General features: G+C 48.7%; 7 protein-coding genes across 7 annotated transcripts; 1 reads left to right on the top strand and 6 right to left on the bottom strand.

Moving 5' to 3' along the window:
* Nucleotides 1-797: 797 nt before the first annotated feature.
* On the top strand, nucleotides 798-2,005 carry BO85DRAFT_189009 (uncharacterized protein). Its single transcript, XM_025654415.1, has 5 exons — nucleotides 798-905; nucleotides 965-1,030; nucleotides 1,093-1,166; nucleotides 1,237-1,539; nucleotides 1,742-2,005. The coding sequence occupies exons 2-5, from the start codon at nucleotides 992-994 to the stop codon at nucleotides 1,821-1,823; spliced, it is 498 nt and encodes a 165-aa protein (XP_025519059.1). The 5' UTR covers nucleotides 798-905; nucleotides 965-991; the 3' UTR covers nucleotides 1,824-2,005.
* Nucleotides 2,006-10,718: 8,713 nt separating this feature from the next.
* On the bottom strand, nucleotides 10,719-11,531 carry BO85DRAFT_456740 (endo alpha-1,4 polygalactosaminidase; the record flags this gene model as incomplete). Its single annotated transcript, XM_025661467.1, has 1 exon — nucleotides 10,719-11,531. One exon carries the CDS (start codon nucleotides 11,529-11,531, stop codon nucleotides 10,719-10,721), a length of 813 nt encoding a protein of 270 aa, XP_025519058.1.
* Nucleotides 11,532-12,813: 1,282 nt separating this feature from the next.
* Nucleotides 12,814-14,093, bottom strand: BO85DRAFT_517345 (uncharacterized protein). The gene is made up of 2 exons (XM_025664897.1): nucleotides 13,696-14,093; nucleotides 12,814-13,599 (listed from the first exon to the last, which is right to left on the bottom strand). The coding sequence occupies exons 1-2, from the start codon at nucleotides 13,814-13,816 to the stop codon at nucleotides 12,941-12,943; spliced, it is 780 nt and encodes a 259-aa protein (XP_025519057.1). The 5' UTR covers nucleotides 13,817-14,093; the 3' UTR covers nucleotides 12,814-12,940.
* Nucleotides 14,094-15,332: 1,239 nt separating this feature from the next.
* BO85DRAFT_484878 (uncharacterized protein) lies at nucleotides 15,333-15,848 on the bottom strand (the record flags this gene model as incomplete). Its single annotated transcript, XM_025663271.1, has 1 exon — nucleotides 15,333-15,848. One exon carries the CDS (start codon nucleotides 15,846-15,848, stop codon nucleotides 15,333-15,335), a length of 516 nt encoding a protein of 171 aa, XP_025519056.1.
* Nucleotides 15,849-16,004: 156 nt separating this feature from the next.
* Nucleotides 16,005-17,524, bottom strand: BO85DRAFT_188832 (GNAT family N-acetyltransferase). The gene is made up of 5 exons (XM_025654414.1): nucleotides 17,497-17,524; nucleotides 17,200-17,424; nucleotides 16,994-17,145; nucleotides 16,237-16,782; nucleotides 16,005-16,136 (listed from the first exon to the last, which is right to left on the bottom strand). The coding sequence occupies exons 3-5, from the start codon at nucleotides 17,105-17,107 to the stop codon at nucleotides 16,095-16,097; spliced, it is 702 nt and encodes a 233-aa protein (XP_025519055.1). The 5' UTR covers nucleotides 17,108-17,145; nucleotides 17,200-17,424; nucleotides 17,497-17,524; the 3' UTR covers nucleotides 16,005-16,094.
* A 399-nt stretch (nucleotides 17,525-17,923) lies between these two features.
* Nucleotides 17,924-20,525, bottom strand: BO85DRAFT_484876 (arrestin family protein; the record flags this gene model as incomplete). Its single annotated transcript, XM_025663270.1, has 3 exons — nucleotides 17,924-18,589; nucleotides 18,642-19,708; nucleotides 19,772-20,525. The coding sequence occupies 3 exons, from the start codon at nucleotides 20,523-20,525 to the stop codon at nucleotides 17,924-17,926; spliced, it is 2,487 nt and encodes an 828-aa protein (XP_025519054.1).
* A 3,626-nt stretch (nucleotides 20,526-24,151) lies between these two features.
* BO85DRAFT_435438 (uncharacterized protein) lies at nucleotides 24,152-25,256 on the bottom strand (the record flags this gene model as incomplete). Its single annotated transcript, XM_025658526.1, has 3 exons — nucleotides 24,152-24,952; nucleotides 25,004-25,129; nucleotides 25,191-25,256. 3 exons carry the CDS (start codon nucleotides 25,254-25,256, stop codon nucleotides 24,152-24,154), a joined length of 993 nt encoding a protein of 330 aa, XP_025519053.1.
* Nucleotides 25,257-26,188: the final 932 nt, after the last annotated feature.

Below are 26,188 nucleotides of genomic sequence, written 5' to 3'. Positions count from 1 at the left end.
CAAGTAGGAAGTAGCTCCCCGTTAGATGCATAAGTCAGTAGCAGTAGTTTGCCTGTAGGTACTTGTAGTCATGTAGTACATGTGGCTCACTCTCAATGATTTGACCCGTTGGTGATCTTAATAGGTCCTTCTGTGAAAATCTCGGGAAGATCGCAGGGATTTCAGAAATTCTCCCTTATTTTCAAATCAGCCGAAGTATGGGTTAGAAAGGTGCCAGGCAACAATCCCGGCATCTCGATGGTATTAATTGACAAGGGTGTGGGTGAGAGGAAATGAGGAAGAGCAGGGATTATAGGTGGATGATTTAGCGAGTAAAGATTGAATGAAATTAGATACTACCTTAGGTACCAGTAGTAATAAATTTTGTAGAAAGGGTGAATAAATTAGAGGGGAAAAGAAAAAAAAAATTAGAAAAGAAAAGAAAAAGGACAGACTTGTGGCATAATACCCCGCCTAACCTCCGAGTCCAACTCGGGAAATGCCGAGCTTGGACCTCTAACCGGAATGGCTGTCAACGATGCGCCGTGGTTCTGACTCGCAAACCTCCAGGGAACTCCTTTTAGCCCCGCACACCATCCTATCTCGGGCTTGGATCAAGCTCACCAACATCCTTAGGTGCTCTACTACTGTGGCCCCTTCGGCCTTCGCGATGTCTCACTAATACAATAGTTCTTTCTCAGACTCTGCTCTACACGCACTACTTTCATATGGGTCTTGTTTGTTACTATCTACTTGTCTTCCCACTGGGTTAATCTATCCATGCTCCATCCCGTCTTCTCTTCCCTCCCCCCGGCAATCAAGCAAGTAAACCACCTTGCTTTGTCCCGGTCAAGTAAGGCACTCACATCGAATCACATCGCCGAGGACAGGAAGGTCGATTCTTTCGCCACTTGTACCCTGGTCTAGTGAGTGAGATCCGATTGCTTGCCCCAGAACACTTGCTAACACTTCCCTGGGAAGATAGTAGATCAGCAAAGAAAGAAATAATGAGATGAGGGGAGAAAAAAAAGTAAAAAGGCAAAGAAAAAAGGTAGGGGAAAAATACCTCACACCCCTTTGCCGATAACAAACTCCCGCTAACCGCCCTACTAGGTTTATACCCCGTTGGCAATGGGCCGAGACTCTCTGCATATGGGACCATCTGAGTGGGCACTTGGTACCTACTTGTGTGTCTACGGAAAACACCCGATCCTTCCATAATAGTCCTGTTGATTTTTACCTGCTAGCAAAGGGTAGCGAAGCACCCACGCCAATAATTGAGGTGAAAAGGATCCCACTATGTTCTTGGCACCGTTGCTCCCCGATCTCCCGGAAGCTTACGCATACGATACAAACAATTAACGGCAACCCGGCGTGCGTTCGGTGCAATGGCCATTCTGATTACCCATCGAGAAAGGGTAGAAAAAAATCTCAGGATGAAAGCTTACTGTGGCTGAGCCTAAACGCAGCACTATGGTGGTTGCGATTCCCTTGTATGGATGGTATTCTGGCCTCCTCTCCAATTGCAATCGGTCTTGACTGGTTGATGTTGGACTTCCTGTAAGCTGGCACGTGGTATCTCTGACTGAGTGCATTCCTTGTCAGGCTTCCTGCTATATTGCTAGGTCTGCACTGCCGCCACACGTAGCCGAGTCTAGTCGGACAGCTGGTCTGAGCTACAGTGATGGTGGTGGCACCATGTTGTCAAATTACCTTGTGGATAAAGTTATTAATTGCATGGAGCTGACAAGGGGACAAACAGTTGCAGGTTGATCGATGTAAAAGTGAAAGGGATTAGAAGACGTCAGTCAATACAGAGCAGCAGGACGGGCCAGGCACCATGATATTTGCATTGTCCAATGATGACCCATCATTCTGACGAACTAACTTACGATTTTCCCCATACCCGATATTGGCTAATGCATCTATCTGGCTATCCCGAGATGACTAGAGTCTATCTCTGTTAGCCAATTGGAGCAACTCCCTGGAACGGGACTTCTTGAACCACGGGCTTAAATTTTTGCAGACCGAACAGTTTCACAGCCCCTTCGTGTTTGCCGGGCCCTGTTTCTGACTGAGGCCCAAGCAAATAATTATGTTTTTTCTAAAGTCTCACCAGTGCCTATGCATGAAGATCCTAGTTAGCGCCACGTGCAAGTGAAGCATCAACGGCTGCGAGGGACCGTGTCGATCTCCCATTGACCCGATCAATCCGCGGCAGATGGGGCTTTGCATCGCAGTGGAACGGTATCCGCCGGTGCTCCTTCAAAGTTTGTAGTTGCGACATCATTGTTGTCCTTAAAGGAGATTGACGCGCTTCCGATATATTTGGACCCGCATCGGGACAGGGACTTAAGGTACTCAAGGTTTGCTCCGGACGGCTTCAACGGTCCTGAGGTTCGTGGAGCGGGTCTATAATTAAAGATTGAAATTGAATAGAAAAACAAAAAAAAAAAAAATGGAAAAAATAGATGAGAACCTAAATTGACTTTGTTGGGCATACCTTTGACAATATTTATTTTTAATTTATTTTTCATCTTTTTCCTATTTTCTTATTGGGGAGACGAGAAAAAATTATCTATTTCGAAAATCCAATGTATTTGGCTCTCTTTTTTTTCTTTTTCTTTTTCTTTTTTATTTTTTATTTTTTTTTTCGTTCCCCCTGTTTAACCTTGCTGCAACGGGGCTTGTGATGGGCCTTAAATTCCTATCCCTGGTGCTTGCATGACAGACAGACACTACTGCCCACCATGAAGTGGGATATATTATTCCAAGTCCAGGTCAGTTCACAAAGGTCGACAACAAATTCCTGAGAAACTGTCAAGCACGAGCCTTGTCAATGCTCCAGATAAATTCTAAATCCATCCATTGCTTCATATACCCGTCCAGTCCGAAACTCTCCTCTGGCCTCCCCGCATACAGCAAAACGCCTCTATCTAATCGAAGCTCAATCGACTGCATCCAGCATCATTGCATTGCGTTTCCTGACCCGCTGAAATCGAAACTCGAGGAACATGTGCAATTACTTCAAGAACTACTACATCTACAGTTCCTGTCGTGAACCGTCGCAACATTTCATCCGGACATCTGTCGATGGAGCCAAAGACGCCAAATGCCCAGACAGTCCGCATGACAGGTTCATCGTGGTGGTTGGAAAATGCTTGCTCTGTAGTCGACATTGAATGGCATCAATCTTGGATCAATCGCGAGCGGCAACGACATTGCGACCTTCCCGTTTTGGCCTGGAGCGACGGTCCTCTTCCCAATCGAAGCAGGCGCATCTTGGCTTCATTACCTCCGGGGATTATATCGGAGTCTACCTGACGCTACACCCTTCATTACGACGCTTTACATGTCTCTCATATTAACTCTGGATTATCATGACTTCTAAGCGATACCGTCTTGTGGTGTTGATGCTGTATTCACTTCACCTGTGCACATATTGTTGATTCTGTACTTTCACTTCTTGCTTGTCTTACTCATTACTGATATCAAGGGCCCCAGAAGGCCAAGCCCGGGTTATGATCTGCGGATTTGGGTACCGTTATATGCATGGCGCTTGGAGGAGTCCAAAAGACTGGCCGGTTTGATAGATTGCTTTTTTCTTCTCGATACTTTACTTTATGTTTTCTTCTTTTCAGCCCACCCTTTGATTACTTACCGTGTTGTTTGATTCCAACAATGAAGCTTGTTTATTTCTTTTTGCTGCAAACGAAAGAGCAAGGCGGCGTATCTAACTGTCGTGGCCGTCGGGATTCGCAGAAGGGGATACGGCGCCGACCTAAAACTCGCACAGAAACCACAGAGAGCATCACATGTTCTGCACATGTGCTTCTCGCTCGGAACTTTTGAAAGAACGGATGAAACCATTTGCTCCGGATACAGAAACCACGGACGAGTAAGAGTAGCGGAAGAGTCGTCGAGACGCTACACAAGACCCGCCATGACCTGTGCGGGTTCACACTATCCTGCTCGCAAGGTGTCCGCACTGGGGCGCTAAAGACAGCTAGCTAGTTATCAAGTCACCATGGACTCTGACGCAGAGGCCTGCAACGCAGCCCGTTGCCTGCCAAGAAGGTATCGTCCTGCACCTACTGGGGGACAGATGGCGTCTGTGCTCCTCCGCCTCGACAGCGACCGGCCGAAAGGTGAGCTCCAGTGGCCCTCTAGCCGGGCGGGTGGTTTTTAGCACCCCAGGCTATTGCTTTTCCTCCACCTCCGCAGGCTTGCGAGGGGGGTCGCACCGGTTTCAAGGTTCTCACCCGGATTCTGTGACGTTTGCAGCTCACGCTCGCCAATCCGAGCTATTGCGAAACCAGTTGGAATGTATTCCTCGACTGGCTGCTTCAACATCCTATCAAACAAGCAGCAGTCGATCCTTTTAAAAAAATATGAACCTCGCTGGCAACATGAGGGGAGGGTGGACAGAGAAACAATGACGACAAACTCCACGCTAGTCGTTACATCCCATCTCCAGACCAATGTGGTCCTCGAGCGGCCTGCATCCGTGACAGACCGTGGTTACACATCTGCCGGCACGCACGACTGGCGCTAATCAGATTATTGCATGAGATGGTGGAGATGCCAGATTGCTAAAGAAAAACCAACATTGTCTCGGGTGGAGATGGTGGGAATTTTTGGGCCGCAGCCATTGATATTCCCGCAGCCCCAACAACTATTGTGGTCGGCTACCGCAATTTGTCATGAGCTGGTGATAATAATTTGTGTCTCGACGAATCACTGGTCGCCGAGCAGTGCTAAAGGAACCCTTTTCTCTGCCTCAGCCCACCTATAAGGGCTAGTGCCCATGGATTCCTTACCAACACAGAACTTACTCTCGGGCCGATGATGCATTTGCTGCAGGGCATGCAGGCGGTCGCAGGCCACTATTCCTGCCTTGCTCCGTATACGGAGTAGTACGGTCGGTTTGATGTTTCCAGACAGTCATGCTACAACGACGAGACAGGAGAGGAACCAGCGGCTCGGACGGAGACTGCGGAGCAACAACCAAACACCCATAGGGCATCAACCAAACCAGGGCCCAGAGTCAGCGTGAGTTTCTTCTTGTCTCTACGGAGGGGAGTTGATTAGTACCTTGCATGTACCCCAGCGAGGAACAACAAGGTGGGAGGGTCAGGACGGATCAAAACGGATGCACAATTTCGTGCTACTACTAAACACGATTCGGCGTGGACGCCTCGACGACTAGCCAAGTGGCAGCATAGTACTTTCAGACGTTATGACAAGATCGAACAAACAGTTTGTGAAGGGTTGTCGATCACATCGCTTCCATCCCTGCTGCTTTATGACCTAAACCACTATTATTTCAGCTTGACTGGGATCATCCTTCTAACAATTTTCTTAACGTAGGATTTGTTTTCTTTTTTTTGTTTTCCATATTTTGGACTCTTTTGGCTCTTAGAATCTCGCAATTTCATTGTAACTTTTCCTTTTCCTTTTTACATATTTATTTCTCTGTTTAATTTTTTATTTTTCCCTCGCTCTCCACTTTCACTTCCTTTCCGCACTTTTATTTCTCATTTTAATTTTTAATTCTATTATGATTTCGCGGATATCTTTTTTTTTTTTTCCATTCCCCTCCCCACCCCTCCCTTCCCCTTTGTTCTGTGTCTCCCTCCCCCCCATTTTCCGTTTCCCTTCTTTGTTCCACCCCCGTCCCTAGAATGCTTTATTTTCTCTATCATAGGACGCAAAACAGGGCGTCCGGCATATCTCCGTAGTCCGTCCACCACTCACATCACCAAGATGGAGGAGTCTCGAGACGAGTGTGGAGGATACCCAGTCAGCTGTATTGCCTAATTCTCAACTGGCTTTCGGTGTCAGGACGACCCTCGAGCTTCCGATTTTCTCTCCACGCATGTTCCGAACCTATCGATTATCTTCCGAAAAAAATTATGGGCTGGACCGCGGCTTGATTACCGGAACGAGTAGGAGGTTCATCAGGGCCACCATGGCCTGACTTTCCCAGACCGGAGAAGATTCAGAGTAGGGCAAGCATCAGGGATAGAGGCAAGCAAGTAGAGCCGGCAGTTCACCCATGCAAGTATGACCTCATACAGCACTGGGTCCTAGTTAATTGATTGTTTGCTTCAAGACGGACGGAAGATGCTGGGAGTAAGGCGGGCTGGAAGTCTGTTATTATAGTTGGGAGCCGGTAATATTATTTTAACTTCTGAGCCGTGCCACGGTACTTTAATGTTAACGGGACTTGCCCTGCCCATCCAGCCGTCTATCAGAAAGTATCTACCCGATGTGGATGCTATTACCTCTCGGCAAAAGAATCAACCCTTTAAAAGGACGCGTCGCTGGTGCAGTTCTCCAATCATTCTTGATCCATCGGCAAGTAATTATCCGACGGTAATTGAGGGTGCGGGGAGTGTACATGCGTTCTTATGTCTGTCGGTCATCATTGCCCTTCGTCGATTAGGTTGCCGGACAGGCTTGGCCCAGTCGGCACGGCGCTCCCATCGTGTCTGGCTGAAACGCACCGCAAGGGAATACAGTGGGGGGAAAGGAGAGAAGAAGGCGGTAGAAAGCAAAGAAGTTTTGACCAGAAGGAACGATCTAAGTGTTGTAGCATGGCAATAATATTACGTCCACTATTACCAAATAAATAGCCAAGACATTCGAGGGGAATTAAACGGCTCCTGGGGAAAGTACCGATCAAAGTACCTTCAACTGCCCAACAAGCCTGGTGGTTCGCTTGGGTAATTGCATTTTAGACAGCCACACATTTACCCCAATTGATAGTGCTGCGGTGATTGCTGGATAATTTTACCGTCTTCTTGTTGTTGTTGTCATTGACCCCTTCGTCATGTCAGTAGAAGATGCGGAACGATGGCCAGAAGACCGTGCAGGGCCCGGCTGATAGACCGTGGCCCTAGATCTTAAGCCACGTAAGGCGCATAATCACACCAAAAATGCATTGAAATAATACAGGTAATTATGATAATTTATGATAACATTATGAGCTGCATCCCGTTAGTTTAGCTGTCGCCTGTCTCGTCAGCCTTTCTTCCAGTTACATCATTTTCTCAAGGCACACACCGAGGCGAGACCCTTCTTCTCATTACCCGAGCTTCACTTTCAACTCCATCAGGTAATAGTCGTCACTCCAGTCCTCAACCAAAAGGAACAATTCTTGTTGGTCAAGGCCACTAACCAAAAACAGTACTGTCCGAGCTGATGGAAGGGGCGTGAACCCACCAGCCATAGCAATCCACCCCACTTCATAGATGAGTCCTGGAACTGACTGCCTCCTGGCATCTCATCTCGCCTTGGTAAGCGGAAGCACTTGACCTCCCGTCCAATCCCCTTTGAGCGACGACTGCTATCAAAGGATGCAACAAAGCAGATCGAATGCCTTTCCTTCCGTCCTAGGCTTCAACATCCAGCCACTCCAAGCCTTTTGCAATCCGCAGCCACGGATCACATTCCATTCTGTACCACAGCTCCGAGGCACGGGCAGTTCGGGCCGAATCCGAGCCAGAAATCATGTCATCTCATGCAATCGCCTCGATCTATCCGACCGATTCCAGTCTTGGCTCTTTAATCAAGCACGCTTGGCAACGGCTATCAAGCCTACGGACTCCTCCGGGGCTTTCTGCTAAGTGCCTCGGTCACTACACTCGGTCCTCTGCAGATGGGCTTTGGCTTCTTCTCAGCTATCACCTGTGGAGCCAACAGGGTGTGTCGTTGACCATTACTGGCCCATTTTCGGCCGGTACTCGACAGGTAATAGACTACCTGAACTAGGCGGGAAGCTGTTCTTCTGCTAACATTCTAGTAGTTCCGTTAGTCTAGCACTGCACTGTCCAATTCCCTGTCTACCTGCTTATCTCTGCACTAGCTGAATGATGGTCAGGCCAGGGGTCGGACCGGCTGCTCCTGCTGGATTCTTCTCCATCTGTTGCCCCCATTTGGACCCCTGATTTATCGACAAATTATCGAGCCGTCTCGGAGTTGGGTGCTGGATAACTGGCCAGGATTTCGTCATGGCTGCTGTTTAGCACATATTGGGGCTGAATAGGTAGATTAGGGTGCTTTTTGCTGAGCTTGATTCGCCAGTAACTATCTCCAGCTCCTAGCCTCGTGCCTGTCGCATTGGTCTTACTCGGCGATATCTGACACTAATGGGCAGTCGATAATGCAATCAATGTCGGATTTATGCCGTCGTGCAGTACACCCCTGCTGGAAATTCGGGACTCCATTGCTTTATCTCAAGACCGATAGGGAAGACCTTCCATCTACCCGGGACACCGGAGGTACTTATCAGTAAGTGGCTTCGGAGACACTTGGCATGCATACAGATACAGCAAACACATGATGGGCACATACACTTTTTGTTTGTGGTCAAGACTGCGTCTATGACATACGTGGAAGCTTCCATGGTTGCCTGGTTGTGATCCCTCGTAATGAGACGATTGCTTAGAGCTTGTCGATGCGCCACAACGGCCATGCCAGGTATCATGTTGACATTATTGGGCCGTGCCTGTCTACGGCTGACTGCCGAGTGCGTTACCGAAGTCAAGCTTCCTGGCGTGACCAATGGTGAATAGTGGCTTAACGGCAAATAGATCTTTCAGGGGGATCTGCGACCGTTGGTGTCAATTAGCCGGCTATAGTAGCCGTCAAGGCAAGGGTAGGATGGTTAGGCTGGCCGTTGGTGGGTATACACTCATCCGGACCAACGGTGGTTTCTACTGTGGATCTATAGTAGCTGGAACACGATAAGATGACAAGAATACCCTGACTTTCTCGGGCTTGTAGTTGTATGTTGTTCGTTATAGTGAAGGTAGCGATCTGTACATCAGTCTGAAATATGAAGTTTGATTATTCCAGCACTAAGTGTTACACGGTCCAGCCTAAAGACATGTTGCCGGCCTTCTTTCATTCTAGATATCACAGATGCAGAGTATATACTGATTAGGTTGCTAAGAGGTGGCTTGAACTATTTGTTGTCGAAGAGCACGACGTTGTGCCTGTAGAACCGGCGTCACCTGATCGAGGATGAATAAATACTTCACGGCCACTCCTCTTCTTCTCTTCTTTCACATGCAACCTGTTCGGTCCAGTGACCAGCCTTCCAACAACAGTTTCATCTCTTCCATCAACGATATCACTGTCAAAAAGCATCTCAGCTGTGTACTATCGATTGCTCCAAGCTATCGTGCTTTTGTCTCATTATCTATGGCTATCCTGAAAGGTTGGTGAATCAGTGCCAGCAGATAGCCTGGGAGCGCTCCTCGGAGATTGCTGTCTATTACATCAGCTCTCCTTGCAAGTCTACGAGGTAATGGTAGCGATAGGAAAGAGAATGAAGCTAAGATTCTGACTAGCTAGGCCACTGTCCTTTGAGAATCCCACCATTGTAAGTGTGCAAGGACGTCTTTGAGGATGATCAATACAACGCATCTCGTTGTCGATCAGCTTACCTCGCATAATAATGCCTACTGCGAATACAGCTAATGCAGATCTTGTTCACAGGTCTATGCCACACGAGACACCCGCAGATCTGCGACGTCTTTCAACACAATTCGTCCATAATCCTGTCATGCGTCTAATGCGCTTAGACCCGGATCATGCTCGAGCAGGACTTTCTCTGCTGCTCATGCAACCAGTCTCATGCTATCTCCCCATATCAGTCGAAGGGCGGGGGAGCTGCATCTGCCAGCATCGAACAATGCACATTTGAGCATCAGACTTGGCAAGTTAGGCCCGAGCCCCTTTCTAGTCGCTAGTAGTACGCTACGCAGCTAAAGGATTGAAGCAGGGTTCCTGTCACCCTAAGTCTAGCATGTCTGTTCGCATCTGCAGCAATACGCACTATGAGGGCCAGTTTAGCATAGACTAGACTAGCCGCGGTAGCCAGGTCATTTGGGACAGCTAGCTCCAACATGATACCTACATGCGCTCATGCACGGTCTCTTGCTGCTCGTTAGCGCGGGGGTGCTATGACCCTAGCCACATCATGCTCTGCAGGCCTCGAGTGCAGAGTAAGAGTACGGCGAATGACTAGCAGTCATATCGGAAAGCTCTTGATTCGACGCACTACTATCAATACTTTGGTGGCGGTGATTACTTTTACTGAAATATAGCTCTCCGTAGGCTGCCACTTTCGGAGTGCCGCTTACTACTCAGCAGATGTTCTGGGCCTATCTAGATTGCGCCGGCATACTAAGCTGCAGGGCCGTGCGCGAGATAAGAGCTCATACCACTGCCAACGGTGGCGTTGGATAATAATGGCTGCCAATTTCAGACACGTGAAAGCATTAGTCATTGTACGCTAATATATGAGAACCATGTGATTCTCGTTAAGCAATATACAGTGTTCGGACATCGCCTATAGCGTGAATTGCTGAGCCAATTGCACCACAGGATGCCAGGCTACAAGCTAGTTAGTCTGCAGGGCACTATGGTGCTTGATTAGTGACAACAGATACGAGTATCCCTGTGTTGGTACCGAAAGATACTACAACTGAGCTACGGTGCCTCTCCGAAGTGGAGCGCAATAAGCGGCCTACTTTACCAGAGAGAATAATGGCAGGTATCGCCAAGACCTACGAACATCCTGTATGCAATTCTCGGCTCGAAACAATTAGTTTCTTTGTGGCAATCTACTAAACAACTCAGGTCTAGGAGACAAATACACAGCATAATACAAACCAGCTCAGCTAGTGTAGAAAGCAAGTCCAACACATTCGAAGATGCAAACAATATCAGTCACACCGTTGAACCCAACCATCCAGGATCATGTTCTTCAGAACGGTTGAAAACAGTCCCGAATTGGAGAATTCACAGTATCGTCTCTTCTCCTCCCCATCGACATCTTCATTGTCATTTCTGTCACTACCTTTCGGGTATTCCATATGGAAGATAGGCTTCCCAGCCCTTGCAAAAGAGGCATACAGATCACACTCGTGTTTATCCGCACATTCTTCATTGACGCTCCACTGCACGTTTGCAAGAACCTGAGGAATAACGTCTCCTGCGTTCTTCAGCCCCATAGCAAGACCCCGGCTATGCGCCTCTCCAGCCAACCAATTGATATAGTTGATGGAATCCTGTTTCGTCAGACGAAAACCAGTGTCATTCCCATATCCATCAACATTATCTGGATCAACACCATCACAGCCTATCCGCTGTGCTCGATCCAATCGGGCTGCCATGATGCGGCGCACTTGAGGATGGCGAACATCCAACCATCTTTCCGAAGGCCAATCGCGAAGGGGATTACCCAGCGCTTCTTCTGGAAACGAGGCACTATCTTTCTTGTGTGGTTCATAGCTTCCAGCGGAAAAGTAGCAGATCACTTTGTGGTTCTGCTTATGGAGTGAGTCAATGGTTCTAGGCTCGCTGCTCCACATGTCGATGTCATAGATTTCAGTGGCGGGAGCAGGAATAAGTACATTGGTGGAGAGCACGATGTCCCATGGAGCACCAACTCTGGGCTGCCAGATGTTGCTCGTGGTTGAGCGGGGGATGGTAAGACCTTGGGCCACGAGGGCGAGGAAGAGAATCAATATGAGCATGCTGACTTCGAAGCGAGCTCTTAAGGAAAAGGAGAGTCTGTGATCAAATTCAACAATAGAGACAGGAAAGTCACGACTGTGCATGGGGTAGAGGAAGAAGGAGAAAGAGAACCGAAGCACCAGCGCCCATATATAAAGCTGGACATGATTGTATTCACGCACCAGACGGCACGATGCTATCAAGTGCATCCCCACATGGCGCCACGTGCATGCTGTCATGGTGAAAGAAACAGAGGCTTCACGAACATGGTTTAGACTATCACTGTTACAGCCATTATGGTCCTGAATCTCCCGACCGAGGACTTACCAGTCAATCATGTCAGAGATTGCCGGGTCTAGGGAAGTGACTTGAAGCTACATGCCGCCTGTGAGAGCTAGCTATTCTGTAGGGTAGTCAGAACTTGGTAGGTCGAGTTTTCACCCGTTTTCTTTGTCAGTGCATGTTAGCATGAATTAGACAAGATTGATTGTAGCTTGGCAGGGTATTTAGAATATTACTGTTATTCGATACTACTATGCAAGACTACATACCCCTTATAGACATCATCTCACAAACTATATAAAGTTTCAAGGAATGAATAGCAATACTATATGGAACATGTCATATATGAGTGATCTAACACATCACACACCAACTTAATGACATCTCTCCCTGTGTAACCTCACAACGAATAACCACCTTTCTCAAATCCCCATTGACACATCACTAATTTAAATCCCCCGTCCTGATCAATCCGTTAGGAAATTTGTACCACGAGCCTAGAAGTCAAATCTATCATTATTGTTGTTGATCTGCATAGCCGCCACAACAGTTAATAATGTTACACTGTTTCAAATCAGCACAACACATAGCATGGTGAGCCGTTATCGATTATGCTTATTTCTGATCAAGGTGTACTCTCCTGGATTTTTGGGATTATCAGGTGATTATTGGTGAATGATGTTTCAAATCTGATTATATATTCACTGTTAGTATGTCTCATAAATAGCAGGTTTCTTATTTGGTATCCAGTCACAGACCTTGGAGTTCTGGCCATCATATGAAAGGATAAGTGCATTACCATATACTTACTAGTATACTATGTATATTAGCGCTCCGATATTCCGCTCTACAGGACTAAGTATTGAATGGGGAATAGACCGACCCTGTCTAGTCAGTCTGTATCCCCTATCGTAATGTTTACTAGTGGGCTATTACACCACTCAGAATCACATCTATCAATGACTAGTACTTTTTATCTATAGAACATATTCAATATATACCTACCATCACTACCACCGCCCAAAAAAAAAGTAAAGCAAAAACATGACACTCATGATCATTATCATTACCAAACATACACATACATAAACAGTAACCTATATACATACCCAATCCCATATACCATACCACACCGTATAATCTCATCTCATCGATAAACATTAATCCTAAACTTCTGCAACTCCCTCGGCGACGGCAACACAATCACATCAGGACTATCCGGCGGCACAGCATACTCGTCCGGCGGAGGACATAACCTATCTGATTTCATCCCAGCAGCAGCACCATTGCCCACAGGCGATCTCGGACTCCCCACCCTCAGCCGACTATAATACGGGTGATTATGATTATGGTGAAGGTGGTGGTGGATCTGAACCTTTAGCGTCGAGCTGCGCGCCTCTCTATCTTTCTCACATGACGTTGACGTTGATGATTTGACTATCTCCGTATCGGACATTGTTCTCAGCGGTGTAGGTTTCGGCTTCGTCGCGATAGCAGTGGTAGTAGTAGATGTATCAACATGCAGATTAAGTTCCTTGCGCAGCGAGGGGGGTATATGCGCTTGTTGCGGGGGTAGTGGAATATCTGCATTCCCCTTTGATCCTGCCTCTGGTAATGGGTGTGGATGTGTGTATGCCGGCGGCGGCTGAGATTCCTCGTCTGAAGGGGAAATCTCTATTGATAATGACTGTCTCTGTCCGATTGGGATCGGGGTTCGGGAGAAGAGCGTTCGGAGAGTGATGACGGGATCGTGCTGGATTCGGAGGACGATGAGGGTGGTGAGGATTATGGTGAGGAGGATTGCTCCTGTATTATTATTATTATTATTATTATTATGATTATTATTGTTGTTAGGGTGTGTGGGTGGTAATGAATGGGGTGATTGATGATGGATGGACGTACCTAGTATGCCGAACGCTAGACCTACTTTCGCCTGGACGGTGAGGTCTGATGTTGTTGATGAGTCGCTGCGCGAGATGTATTTGTGGATGTGGTGGAGGACATGACTCGTAGACTTGGACATTTGCTTGGTTGATTAGGTAGTAGTAATTATTATTATTGTTGGATTGGATTATTGAGGTATAATGATAGATGTAATAGCATCACAGACCAGCTGCGCACAGAATCAAACCAATGTAACAAACAACACGAAGGGAAAGAAACGAAAGAAAGAAGGAAGAAAAAAAGGTAGTTGATATATCACTCCCCCTCCCCACTCTAAAATACCAACAAAAGGGTACGTAGCTTGCACCTCTAGTCTAAAATCTTGGATAAAAAAAAGCAGGGGAAAAAAAAAGATACTTTTTCTCCTGAAACCAGGATGAAAAAAAGGTGTTGGTAGTATGTTCGGCATTTTCATCCCGGCTTATTATTCCAACCCTAACTAGTTAACTAGTCTAACTAACGGGGCAATCAAGACGAGACACCGGCTTGGAAACGAACTTGTCTACGTTGAACGTTGAACCAACCCCCCTAATAGAGGGGAGGGGTCTAGGCGGTTCCATAGAAACTTTACTTCGTACTTTAGTAGTCAGTTAAGGTAGTTTACTTTGTTTCTTCCTGTCTGGATGATCGACTCGGGCTAGTCGGTAGTTTGTGAAACGGCGGATCATTGGAATGACTCGGATAACCCACTCCATTTATTATCTATGTCTGTCTGTCTGTCTGTGCTTCAGTACTTTACTATATAGTATATACTAGGTATGAATAATAATATTATTTACTCTATGAATATAAATAGCCATACACTTCATAAATACTACTATGTATATAATATCTACATCAAACAAAGGACCCCTCCTTGGCAACGGAACGGATTCATTCATTCATTCTCATTCTTCATCCGTCCCATGCAAAGTGGATCCCCCGTGGATCCAATTCCTTTTCCCCGGGTCTTGGCCGAGAAGGGGAAAGAAAGAACCTGAAATAAGGGGCTTTAACTTTTTCTGCAGAGACCTGAATACGGACTGTGGGTAGACTCGTGATCAATCAATACTACGAATCCATGCTCTGATCTAAATGGTCTGGTGATGGTGTCCACTCAATAACGGGGTTTCCAGTTTTTTACTTATGTATAGTCTGCTGAAATTCTTGACACATACTATCTACGTAGTTACTGAATACATAGCTAGCTAGCTAGCTGAGAATGTTTGTTTGGTCCGAGGTTTGGACTTAAGCAGATTAGATCTTACATGTGCTCGTGTTCATGTTCGTCTCATACTGCCGCACCACCCATATGCTCAAACGAACCTGCTACAATGTAGGAGCTAGCTAGATGTGCCATGGTTGTGCGTGGCTCCCACGCGGCATATGGATTGATGCCATAAGGTGTCAGTAATAGTTAAATAGACTGCCAAATTCAGTTCCCATACCTTCATCCACTAAATACCTGTTGTTGTCACCATTTCCACCTACCGTTTTCTAAACGCCTCAAATTAATGCAAAGACTCCGTATGGCAGCGAGGTTCTCCACCTACATCAGAGAATATCTCGGACATGAAACAAATTTGAGATTACAGAACACAGTCGTGAAAAACAAGTCAAACCTCATAATGCGGGCTGCGCGGGTTGGGGTATTGAAGATACGGATCATAATGGTTGTCAAACAGAGGTAGAGGGGCCTGACCATGGAGATTGTGCATGTTCCTTAGGATCTTCGCGATGGATTCATCCAGCTCCCGTTTGCGAAAGATCGTGGGTTGCCTTTTCGATAGGCGAAGAACATAGATGGGAATCAAAGTTTTGCATTCATGTGCAGTTTCATAGTTATAGTTGCTATGGTTGAGGTCGAGTATAAAGTAAGAGTGCTTCCCACGGCAAATTTTGGCGGCAACAAAACGAGTCTCATTGCCTGAGTCAAATCCTCGGAGGGACTCCTCAGTCTCTGTAACAAATGGACGTATGGATCCTAGGAAATCCTCAGGATCAAGAATACTATTTGGAGTATCACCAAGTATTCGTATCGTGTCTGAGCCGACATCGGGTGGAAGTTGAGAGAGGACCACTCGGATTTGGCGAAGATTGCGTTCGCGAAGCTGTTTGGTTGAGTCATCCATGGGTGAGGAGTGGTGTGTTAGGGGATTTAATATTATGTGAGTGTGTGAACATTGCTGGCCTTGCATCTTAATAAAGGCATACGCAGAAGGATTAATGATTGTCCGTGTTCCTCACCAACCAACCGATGGTGCATCTGGCCAATAAGTGATGGCGAACAGACTCTACTGTTAAGAGATTCGTGAACTATGGAATGACCTCCATATCTAGAGTGAAGGATACGTCTAGAATTAAAGCCACGCCCCTCACTATCCCGACTTAGACTTCGGTTCACGAACCATACAATAGAGCTATCCCAAGTTAGCCAACCATCTGATACAACACCCCGTTTCACCGCCACACCCCTACTCCTCCACAGAACATGTAAATAGATAGTAGAAGCGGACTCACCATACAAACATCCTCCCCATCCCTACACTCCATCTCCCTCCTCATCTCAAACCCCATCTTCTCATAAATCTGCACATTCGGCACATTCCTCGAACTCTCCAAATAACACTTGACTCCCTCCTGATCCGCCCGATCCGTCACCGCCTCAAAGAGCTTCCTCCCCACCCCCAGACCCTGACATTCCGGATGCACCGCCACAATATTGCAGAAATAGTATCCCTTGGGATCATCCCAGATCTGGCTCTGCGCTTCATGCTGCCGCTCCTTCCAAATCCAGTAGCGGTTGGTGCGAAGTCCGCCCCGTCCGAAATGCCATACGTTGTTGAGCATCTGGCGAAAGCTGAGAAGCCAGTTTTGCGTCCAGCTGTACCATGTCTCTGGTGTGTGAGCCGAGGTAGGTGGGAGCCAGCAGGAGACGCCCACTATCTTCTTCTTTCCTCCTCCTGGGGATGATCTTGATGTGTCTGTCGCAACTTGGAAAATGGCATTGTTGATCCCCCAGCGACATCGCACCGCTAGGGAATCGTGATTGCGCTGCTTGTTGAACTATTTCATTTAGAAATGAAGATGAAAGGTTCCCATACTGGTCGGTTTGGGGGAGGTTACCCCCAATCCGACCGCGGTGATGGGAAGGTTGGGAGAATTGGTTAGCTCTTGGTGCCTTTATCTTGATCATTCGTGATCATCACCTTACACGCTCAGGGTCTTCTACTAACCCCGTTCGGGTTATGTTTTATCTGGTGACTGACGGACTTACATTCTCAGCATCAAACACCCACTTGAAATACGGATCTTCCGCAAATGCCGTCTGAATGATCTCAATGGCGGCGGGGATATCTGCCTCGGTGAGGTCTGTTACTTCGATGGGCATTTTTGCTCTTTGCCTTTTCTCTGATCCTTAGGGTTCCCCTGTTCACATCTTAGATACTTATATACTAGTAGTTGTTGATGGTAGTTACTTACCTGCAGCTCAAACCTCTCAATGGTAACGAACAAGTGATATTTTTTTTCGAAAATTGAAGTTCCACTTGAAAGCGGTGTAGACTGGAACGTGAGTGATATGATACTATGGAGAAGATATGACCTGTTCTAGTCTTCGTGCAAGGAGAAAAACGGAATAGCACGAGGTGGTGGTACAATCAATAAATGCAGGTGATGATGGCGTCAATCAGATTTAAATACTTTGGACTAAAGTGGATAAGCGCCGAAAGAGGCAGCTCTATGCGGGCGGTGCGCCACCACGGGCGGATTTCTACTTACTATCTATATCTACTTATCAGTATCCCGTCCAGTCACTTGCTGTGAGCTTTCACCGCTGCTTCATTAGGTTCATGTCTTTCGTTCTAGTACTATATGGTTACGGTTTATTGAACTATACCGTAGGCAAGGGAGGCACTATTCAGTACGTATAACTCAATCCATGCATCTGCTGTATCTGCTACAGCTGGTATCTAAACATAATATGAACAATATGTATATAGTATGACGAACGAGGAAGATCGCTCAATCAATGCCACAAATACATCCCGGTTCCTCAGGCGCCATATCCAATCAGACCAGATAAATTAGACAGGGAGCCAACCTACGTTGCTCCGAAAGGATCAAACGCCGGTTGTATCACAAACTCCCTCCGTCCTCTAAAACAAAAAAATACAATCCTCATAGCGTCGTAAATGCGGCTCGTCGGTTAGACGGCCGACTCCTCCAGACGTACCCATTCCCGTGGGACGTCCATGCTGCGGTTCACGCGGCCCCCTGGCGTGAGAGGCACATCAACTCGTCCGCGGCCCCGATCATCATCGGCATGTTCCTCGTAAAAGGATAACCGTGAGAAGTAGTCCTGCAGCACCGATTCTCGGTCGTTGTCCCCAACGATGGAGTTATACTCCGGAGGCGGCGTCACGAGTGGTGGTGGTGGCGGGACATCTTCAAAGGCGGGCGGTGCAAATGATGGCGCCCGCAGAAGATGCATCGGTCGGGGCGCAGGGTGTCGATCGGTTGGCTCATCCGCCAAATGGGCCTGGGGAGGTCGAGCCAGCCCACCGGAACCATTAGTGAAGCTTCTCGCAACTGCGCCGCCGAGGGGCACCTCGTCCCGATCAGAAGACAACGACTGCCGGCTGGAGCCGTTTCGAGAACCATTCCTGTTGACCGGCGGCGCCCCCGGACAGCCACATTCATACTCCTGAGCCTGCGGCGGCGGCTCCGAGTCGGGCGAAGTGTATGCGGGGAGGTAGATATTCGCTTGTGTAGCCTTGCAAGAAAGCAGGTGGAATGGAGAGTCGATCGAGATCTCAAAGTGTCTTCGCTTGCCCGAATCCCGTTCGTCAACCTTGGACAGCCGCAGTACAATCTATTACACGTTAGTATCGAGCGAATCCTACGAGGTGTGGAGTAGAACATACCTTGATCCAGTGGTTGATTTGAATGTTCTCATACGTGGTGTCAAAGTGCAGGCGCTGGGACTCATCCCGGTTGCGCATCTCCTGGCAACTGGGAAGCTGAACATTGAACTCCATCTCAGTCGGGCCAACACCCGCGTCGCTGGAGAGATTGCCAAGGAGGTTGGTCCGGTTCCGATCGACAATCTCCTCGCCCCTCGCAGCAGCCGCGCGACGGTCCCAGTCGATGCCGCCACCGGCCGTCACTCGCATTGAGCTTCCCGGGTAGGTACTGGTACTGGCCGAGTCCGCCCGCTTCTCAAAAAGCAGCACCTTCTTCGCTGGTTGAAACCGATGGACGCTCTTGTCTGCAGTCCAGTGCTGAATGTTTTCGGTCACATACACCTTGATCCGGTGGCACTCAACCTTCGCCAACGGCGTCAACTTGAACGCGATGGGAACCTGCGATCCAAGAGGAAATGACTTCCCCGAGATGACAATGTCATAATGCAGCTGGTCTTCCCAGTTTCGCGAGATGGCGATTGGCTCGACCTGCTCCAACGAGCCCTCTGCTGGCGTGCGGATGACCGGCACTTCCAACGTACCGAGCAGATTGGGGCGAAACGCACCCGACCGTTCCACAATCGCTTCAAGATCGTAGCGAACAGACCCCAGATCGGTCTTGATCGTCTCGGGGAGAGATCCATCGATGGGAAACTCAAAGCTATACAGATAATCACCGACGGGAAACAACCGGTAGTTGCGCTGAGTGTGAACCGGGGGCGGCGGGGCGTCATTCTTGCTCAAACTGCGCGAATGGTTGGATTGCAAGGACAGTCGCTTCAAATCCTTGGTTGTCAGTTGGCCGTTCTGGCCCAACGAGGTCGCCGAGCCGGTCTTGGAGAGCAACTCCCGGGTGCTGGTGGTCGGCCCATCCTTGCCCGTCACCGACGTCACCGGTTTAGCGTGCTGGTAGAAGTGCGCGCCGTAGTCATTTTGCATCAGCGCAGTATCTCCATGGTTAAAGTACATGACGCCATGTGTGACGAGGTCTTTCTTGTCGTGAAAGTGGACTTTCTTGGGCGGAATCCCTACATGAGACAAAGAGTTAGTGGTGACGCTACCTGGGGTAAGAACAATGGGATGTAACATACCATCTGGCCAATCGGTCTGGGCATGTCCGCGGAAACAAATGGAGATCTTCTTGACTTTGACACTCTTGGTAATTTTGAGATGCAGCTGCCCGCGCAAAATGGCGGACTTTTTGGTGCTGGGATCGTTCTGATCATAACCCTGAAGAAACAAGACGGGTTCGGTGAGCGCAACACCAACCGTTATGCCACTGCCGGTCGCCACAATCTTCTCATTGCGCAGAGTGGGAAACGGCACCGATGGATCCGCCGCCGGGATTGCCGGTTGAGCCGAAATCGGGGAAGGCTGGGACGCCGACACGGTCGACGAAGAGTGGGAGCGCAGCCTGCCCGTCCTCAAACCTGTGCTGGCAAGCATTTGTGCATCATCGGGGGACAACAGGATCTCAGACACGGGGCGAGGGCGATGTGTTTCGGGCATTGAGGGAGTGGGAGTGGGTGGCGTCAGTGTAGTAGTCGGGTGGATAGGGGTCCCCAGGCGGAGGAATCGCTTTGCGTTTTCCCGCGGACCCGCCAGTTTGCTAAGTATGGACGCGCGCCGCCGATGGCCAGGCCGTGGAACTTGTTCGACCGCAACAGTGTCGCCAACTACACTGGAAGTTTCTAGAGACCGACGATTATCGGAGCGAAACCTCAAGAGACTGTGGAAGATGGGCACAGAATCGGGGGTGCCACAAGAAAGGTGGGAGACCGCACTAGTTGTAGTGGTCACGGAACCGGATAAATCCTGTTCTAGATGGGAGATGTGAGTCGTCATCGTGTAAAGCACCAATCGAAGAGCATTATTTGCCAGACGCAATGGAGACCCTAAGGTAAAACAGAGAAAAAAGAGGAAAGACAAAAAGATGACTGCGGGATGTCCGGATAGGCTGGTTTTCAACCACGGGTAAGACGGATATAGAGAGGCGCAGGTGAGGCAACCCAAGATGGATGTAGTATGCTGGTTGCTGAAGTATAGAGGGGAGAGATTACACCAATATTGCGAGGGATGTCACCAAGGGAGACGCAAGGTAGAAGAAGTAGAGTAACAAAGGAAGATAGGAGGAAGGAGAAGAGAGAGAGAGAGAGAAGTAAAAGGAGAAAGGGAAGAAAGGAATGCAGCAGGGTCAAAGGGTAAAAGGAAAAGGAAAAGGAAAAATAGAAAAAATAAAAGCAGCAAAGAAGCAAGCACGTTTTGGGGATGAATCGACGACTTACCGAAATGGAGTCAAGAGAGGGAAGACTGGGCGTGGAGAAGTATATTCAGATTCAGGTTGAATCTTACGCACAGTCCCAGCTGCAGTGAGTCGTGCGACCAGTGGAATTTTCCTTTGGGACAGAGTCACAGTTCCCTGTCCTTAATTTCGTAGTGTTTTATTTTTTCCCTTTTCCCTTAGATCGATTTTTATTTTTTGTTTTAATCAATTTTTATTGTAAATTTTTTTTTCTCTGCTTTGCCTCTTTTCGGATTGGGATATTTTTCTGAGTTTTGGGAGATGATCGACGGCGCAAGGAGCAGCACGTCCACCGCGGCGCAGCAGAAGGTAAAGTCCCTAGTAATCAAGCGTTCAACGCGAAGGAAGGGATCACCGTTTTCAGTAGCGTCAAGCAGGCCAGATTGGTCGATGATGCGGGGGGAAAGCCAAAAACACCGACGACCCAAATGGGGATGGGATGGGATGTGTCTGGGGGGAGGACCAGGTAGGGCGAGTTAGGAGTAAGTAAGTATCGAAGGGTCAATCATCGACTGGGGGTAAAGTCATGCGAAAGGGCAGCATTGACATCAATGACAACACAGACACGGACAAGAATGAGGCGGTGCGGATATAGTTCCTTGGGCACAAGATACTTAAATGCAAGAAGACAAGGCGGGGGAGAAAAGGAAGGGAAACCGACTACTACTTGAACCAGGCTTGGAGGAAGAACAAGAGAGAGAGAGAGACAGAGAGATGATGACGCGGATGGAGGGGGAAAGTCGGTAGGTTCAGTCATATCCGGTGATCCGCAAGTTGCCTTCGACAAGTCTCCAATGAAGGCCATTCTCCTCGCTGAACCACTTGGGACCAAACTGTCCTTGAATCTTTTTCCACCCGCGGTCAGACTTTCCGCACGAACATGGGCGCCATGGAAGGGGACCACCAACGTTGGTAAACTACTCGAGCTATTCCAACTCTGATTATCTACAATGGAAGGTCTGGCCTCAACCCGCTTTGTCAATCCATCGGACCCGATATTGATTTTACGATGTTGTGGACCGAATCCTAGCAAAATGTTTGCTACTGGAGCTTTCTCAAGCTCAATCAATCTTCAGCATAGCCTCAACTGATGGTGTGGTTATATCTCTCTACTCTCTCTCTCTAGCCCTCTCGCCCCCATCTTTCCCATGTGATAGATGACGGGGCAGTGGTGCGGTTCGTGTCCTCAGGTACGAAGGGAAAAGAACACCCTAGACTAAAGATATCTTCGAACGGTACTTTGTCCCTTCACTAGCTGAATCGTTAGCGCCAAAAGAGGGGGCCCAGGCCTCGGCCATGACTTGAGGGGAGTGACGTCTGATCTGCTGGGCCCGGGGGCCGAATTTCACGCACTCTGAGGCTTTAGAAGCGGGTATTCCGGCACAGCCTGGAGAGAGAGAGAGACCAAAGCAAGTTCGCTCGGTCATAAGATTATGTCTATCCTTTTCGCTCAGGATCATCAGGATGATAGCCAGTTGTCCCCTTGACTTCATACATACATACACACACACACCCCCCTCCTTCTCCAGAGTCGAGTCGGAATCAAAGCCCAGTAAAAAGACCGGGATATGAGGCGGTCAGATCCACCGGGACACAGTTCGTGACATCCCAAAGCTTCCTGCGAGGCTGCCGCGTTTCGTTGTCAATGCGGGGATTCTTGGCCGTGCTGGTGATATCATCGGGGCGCGACGGGAAGGATTTTGACTAATCTCTGAGTAGTTTGAGGCTTGGTGTGCCTTTCCCGGCTGACCTGGTCTGGTCTGTCTTGCCTTGCTTGCCTGGGGAATCATGGGTAAATTCATTTTCTCCCCTCTCTCTCTCTCTCTCTCTCTCTGCTTTTCGCCTCTCAGGTCAATACAATCAAAATCCAACTTTCCCTTCAGGCTTCCGTCGGGTCGCCAAAAACCATTCCCGACCTCTCATTCCGATTTGAAGAATGGGATGCAGAAGTTTAATTCTAGATCCATGGCCTGATTTCGGGAACGGTTCCACAGTCGCCTTTGCCGTCACATTCGTTTGTGGCCGTCGCCGCCGCCGCCACCTGTAGGTCCGAGTATTGTCCGGTTCAATGCCTTGCAATATCTTATTGTTCCAGGTAGAGTAGTGAGTCGTCTAGACTTTCAAGGCGCAGATATATCGTGCAGTTCTCAGATGGCTCTGATGGTTTTTAATCGACCTGTCAGCCCACACCGTAGATACATCGAGATTACTATGAGTCATTGGATGATTAGCCCGGACAATTTCACCTGCTCTTAGTCAGCGAGAAACCTTCCGGGCCTTCAGCTTACCACTCGCTGACAGTCTGGAGACGATCTCGATCATCAACACCGGCTTCCCATGATGTTCTCCACACAAAGTCCATTATCACATGGATGACATCATCACAGGGTAACCTTGACTTTACATTGACTTCAGCACACTCCCCGTTTGTTTACTTGTACGCAGGGACTACTGTTTACCCATAGGCAGCATCATAATGTAGATCGTTATCTTCGGTTCTGAACACCTCAGGAAAGTGGCCAGTTACTTCATGGCATTTGGAGGCTGACGTCGGACCACACACTAACTTCGTACTATATGTGTAACGAGAAACATCGCCATACCAAACTATTGGAACTGAACTTCCTTGTAGGACCCAGTCAGTAGTTATCCCGAGGCCGAACTAGCAGGAAACAGCCTAGCTGCACTGAAGCCAAGCCGGACCAACACTTCACACAGAAGAGCTAATCGGGCTTAAAGTTGAGTGCCTTCACGTCAGTTTGCCGACTGAGATAAGCTCCGCCGTGCCCCGGTCCGTACATTCCTCCACTTTCGGAGTGCCTTGCGTCATTCCGTTGCCTGGTAGGTACTGATCCCCAACCCCCTTACAGGGTGGATCGTCTGATTTGCCGATTGGCGGCTCGGTAATCGTAGAACTGAGAATGTTCCCTCTGGCGAGGTGTCAGATTGATTGCGCTGACCGTTCTAGAAGTGTGTCTGGTCGGCGGTTGAAGATGACACCGAAGTTGCAATGTAGAAGGAAGCAGTCGTCTTGATTGATGATGTTTGTTCCAGACATTCGTCATATTACTTGAAATGTTATCGCCCGACTAGCATATAGCTGCTTGCCTTTTGTCTATCCGTGCGAAGGTAGTGATCCATATCTCGAGCAACGTTGATGCGCGGACCATCAAGTGAACCAGCTGTCATCCAGGTCATTGATGTTAACCAACCCGTCCCCATCTAGTAAGCTAGCGTCTCCAGCTCCTTCTCCCCCAAAAGTCTCGTTCTCCATAAATAGATCGTCGAAGCTAGATTCTCCTGGTGCCATGACATCTTCCATATTACTGCCACCTTGTCCATCAAACGTCTGCTCGCCCGAGGTACCCCCTGGGTTAGTGAATGCTTCCGCTTTTTGTAGCTCAAGATCAAATGCATCCCCTCCCATCTGTGCGCGAGCGGGGGTGTTCTCGGTACCAGGCAAGGCCGTTGGAGCATTGCTTGGCTGGTTGGTTTCTCCCCCATTGCCATTGTTGGCATTGCTGGCGGCATTGGCTAGATTAGAGCCTGACAGGAAACTGTCATTGCCCACGCCATCATCGCCAAAGTCCAGGTTCAAGTCGAAGGCGTTGGTCCCAGAATTATCGGCTAGCATGGAATCGAAGTTGAAATCGCCTGGCGCAGAAACGGGTTGTGCTGCAGGCACATCAGCGGCATCTTCCTCGGGCTTCTCAGCTTTGACGGGCTGATCGCTTGGCTGACTAGCATTTGCGTCGACCTGGGGCTTCGGAGCGAGAGTGTCGTCAACTGGCTCGGCCTTGGGCTGGACGGTGTCTGCGTCGGTCACGGGTTGTTCAGAAGGCTGTGGTGCCGCCTCTGGTTCAACTTTCACGTTCGATTCATTCATAACAACATCCTCAGCGGGCTGAAGGGCAGCTTTTTTTGCTTGCACTGTCTCGTAGTCTCGTTCAAGGAAGGCTTTGGCAATAAACTGTCGACGGTGAGTACAGATTGCAGAATCTCGAAGCTGCTGCTAGCTTACTATCTGCTCAGATAAACTGTCTAGAGCACTCTGAAACTTCTCGTGGGCAGTGGGGATTGAACGCTTGAGTTGGGCCCTGGACTGCATGGACCCGCCAGTTTTAAAAAAGCGGCCGGTCTCTATGAGCTACTGGGAGTTAGAATATGGCCTTTAGCACTGCAAGGGGGTTACTAGGATAAAGGAGTACCGTTTGGTTGACCATTGACGTCAGAACGTCAAGAGAGTCCGGATTGGAGAATTTTGTTGTCGCCATGGCTATGGTAGTATAGTGACAGACAGGTGTTTGGTATGGCCTGTCGGCTTTCTAGTCGGTCGTGTTTGACGCAAAAGTTTAAAAGGAAGGGTCCTTAAACAGCAGTATCAAAGAGCGATAAGAGCCAGTAATGTGCGCTCAGATGTGAATGGACGGTTTCAGAAGGTCCGTGAGAGGACGGGCGCCGGGTTCTTTGACGGCAGTACCTGAAAACCAATTGGAGCAGAAGAGTCGTTATGAGGGGGGAAATTGCAAGAAGCGCAGGGAAGTCGCGCAAACAGTGCCCAAGCCAAGGGACACAAAAATAGCATGGACGCGACAAGAGCTTGTCCAACGTGAGGGCAGGTGAACAGATCAGGCGGGAGGGAGGGGGGGGAGAGGAGGAGTAGATGGAAAGAGGAAGAGGAGGAGGAGAAGGAAGAAGCAAATGATGGAGAATAAGCGCCTTTGCTTGGACAAAGACGAGGCCCGTCAAGGGAGGACTAACGCAAGAGGGGCTAGCGTGCCCCCCACCCGGAGCGGCTCTTGACCATCCAAACTCCTCGTTCTGCTCTCCAGTCAAACTTCCCGTCAAGTCAGATCATCGCAGCTTTTCTTTCCCCTGTTTCCATCCTTTCCCCATTTCCTTCTTCCTCTTCCCTCCCATTCCTCTCTCCATCTCCATCCCTCATCTTCAGGTGTTTGTCGAGCTCGTGAGCCCGTGTGCATCTGTTTTCTCTTCCCTTTGTTTTTTTCTTTCCCTTTCCTTTCATCTTTGCTCTTTTTCTTTTCCCTCCGTCTTCTTGTTCCACCGTTGCGTTTGCCTCAAACACACCTCCGTCCCGGCTTCGGTTGCCCGAATCTGAAGCTCTGCTGCTACTGCTGCCACCTCGCTCACTTGTTGGGGCTGGTTGAGAATCAACACCACCCATTGTGTTTTGAGTCGTCCGCTA

Source organism: Aspergillus piperis (assembly GCF_003184755.1).
Source record: "Aspergillus piperis CBS 112811 unplaced genomic scaffold BO85scaffold_3, whole genome shotgun sequence".
Classification (NCBI taxonomy): domain Eukaryota; kingdom Fungi; phylum Ascomycota; class Eurotiomycetes; order Eurotiales; family Aspergillaceae; genus Aspergillus; species Aspergillus piperis.
This window is presented reverse-complemented; position numbering and strand designations above follow the sequence as displayed.

Excerpts from the sequence above, each read along its gene's own strand:
- BO85DRAFT_188832 (XM_025654414.1), bottom strand. The coding sequence starts at position 17,107 with ATGCCCATCGAAGTAACAGACCTCACCGAGGCAGATATCCCCGCCGCC. Across the intron at positions 16,783-16,993 it reads GGGTGTTTGATGCTGAGAAT|TTCAACAAGCAGCGCAATCA; the intron begins GTAAGTCCGTCA and ends TAAATGAAATAG. Across the intron at positions 16,137-16,236 it reads ATGGGGAGGATGTTTGTATG|CTCTATTGTATGGTTCGTGA; the intron begins GTGAGTCCGCTT and ends AACTTGGGATAG.
- BO85DRAFT_189009 (XM_025654415.1), top strand. The coding sequence starts at position 992 with ATGAGGGGAGAAAAAAAAGTAAAAAGGCAAAGAAAAAAG. Across the intron at positions 1,031-1,092 it reads TAAAAAGGCAAAGAAAAAAG|GTTTATACCCCGTTGGCAAT; the intron begins GTAGGGGAAAAA and ends CCGCCCTACTAG. Across the intron at positions 1,540-1,741 it reads TGGTTGATGTTGGACTTCCT|TTGCAGGTTGATCGATGTAA; the intron begins GTAAGCTGGCAC and ends GGGGACAAACAG.
- BO85DRAFT_517345 (XM_025664897.1), bottom strand. The coding sequence starts at position 13,816 with ATGTCCAAGTCTACGAGTCATGTCCTCCACCACATCCACAAATACATC. Across the intron at positions 13,600-13,695 it reads TCTAGCGTTCGGCATACTAG|GAGCAATCCTCCTCACCATA; the intron begins GTACGTCCATCC and ends ATAATAATACAG.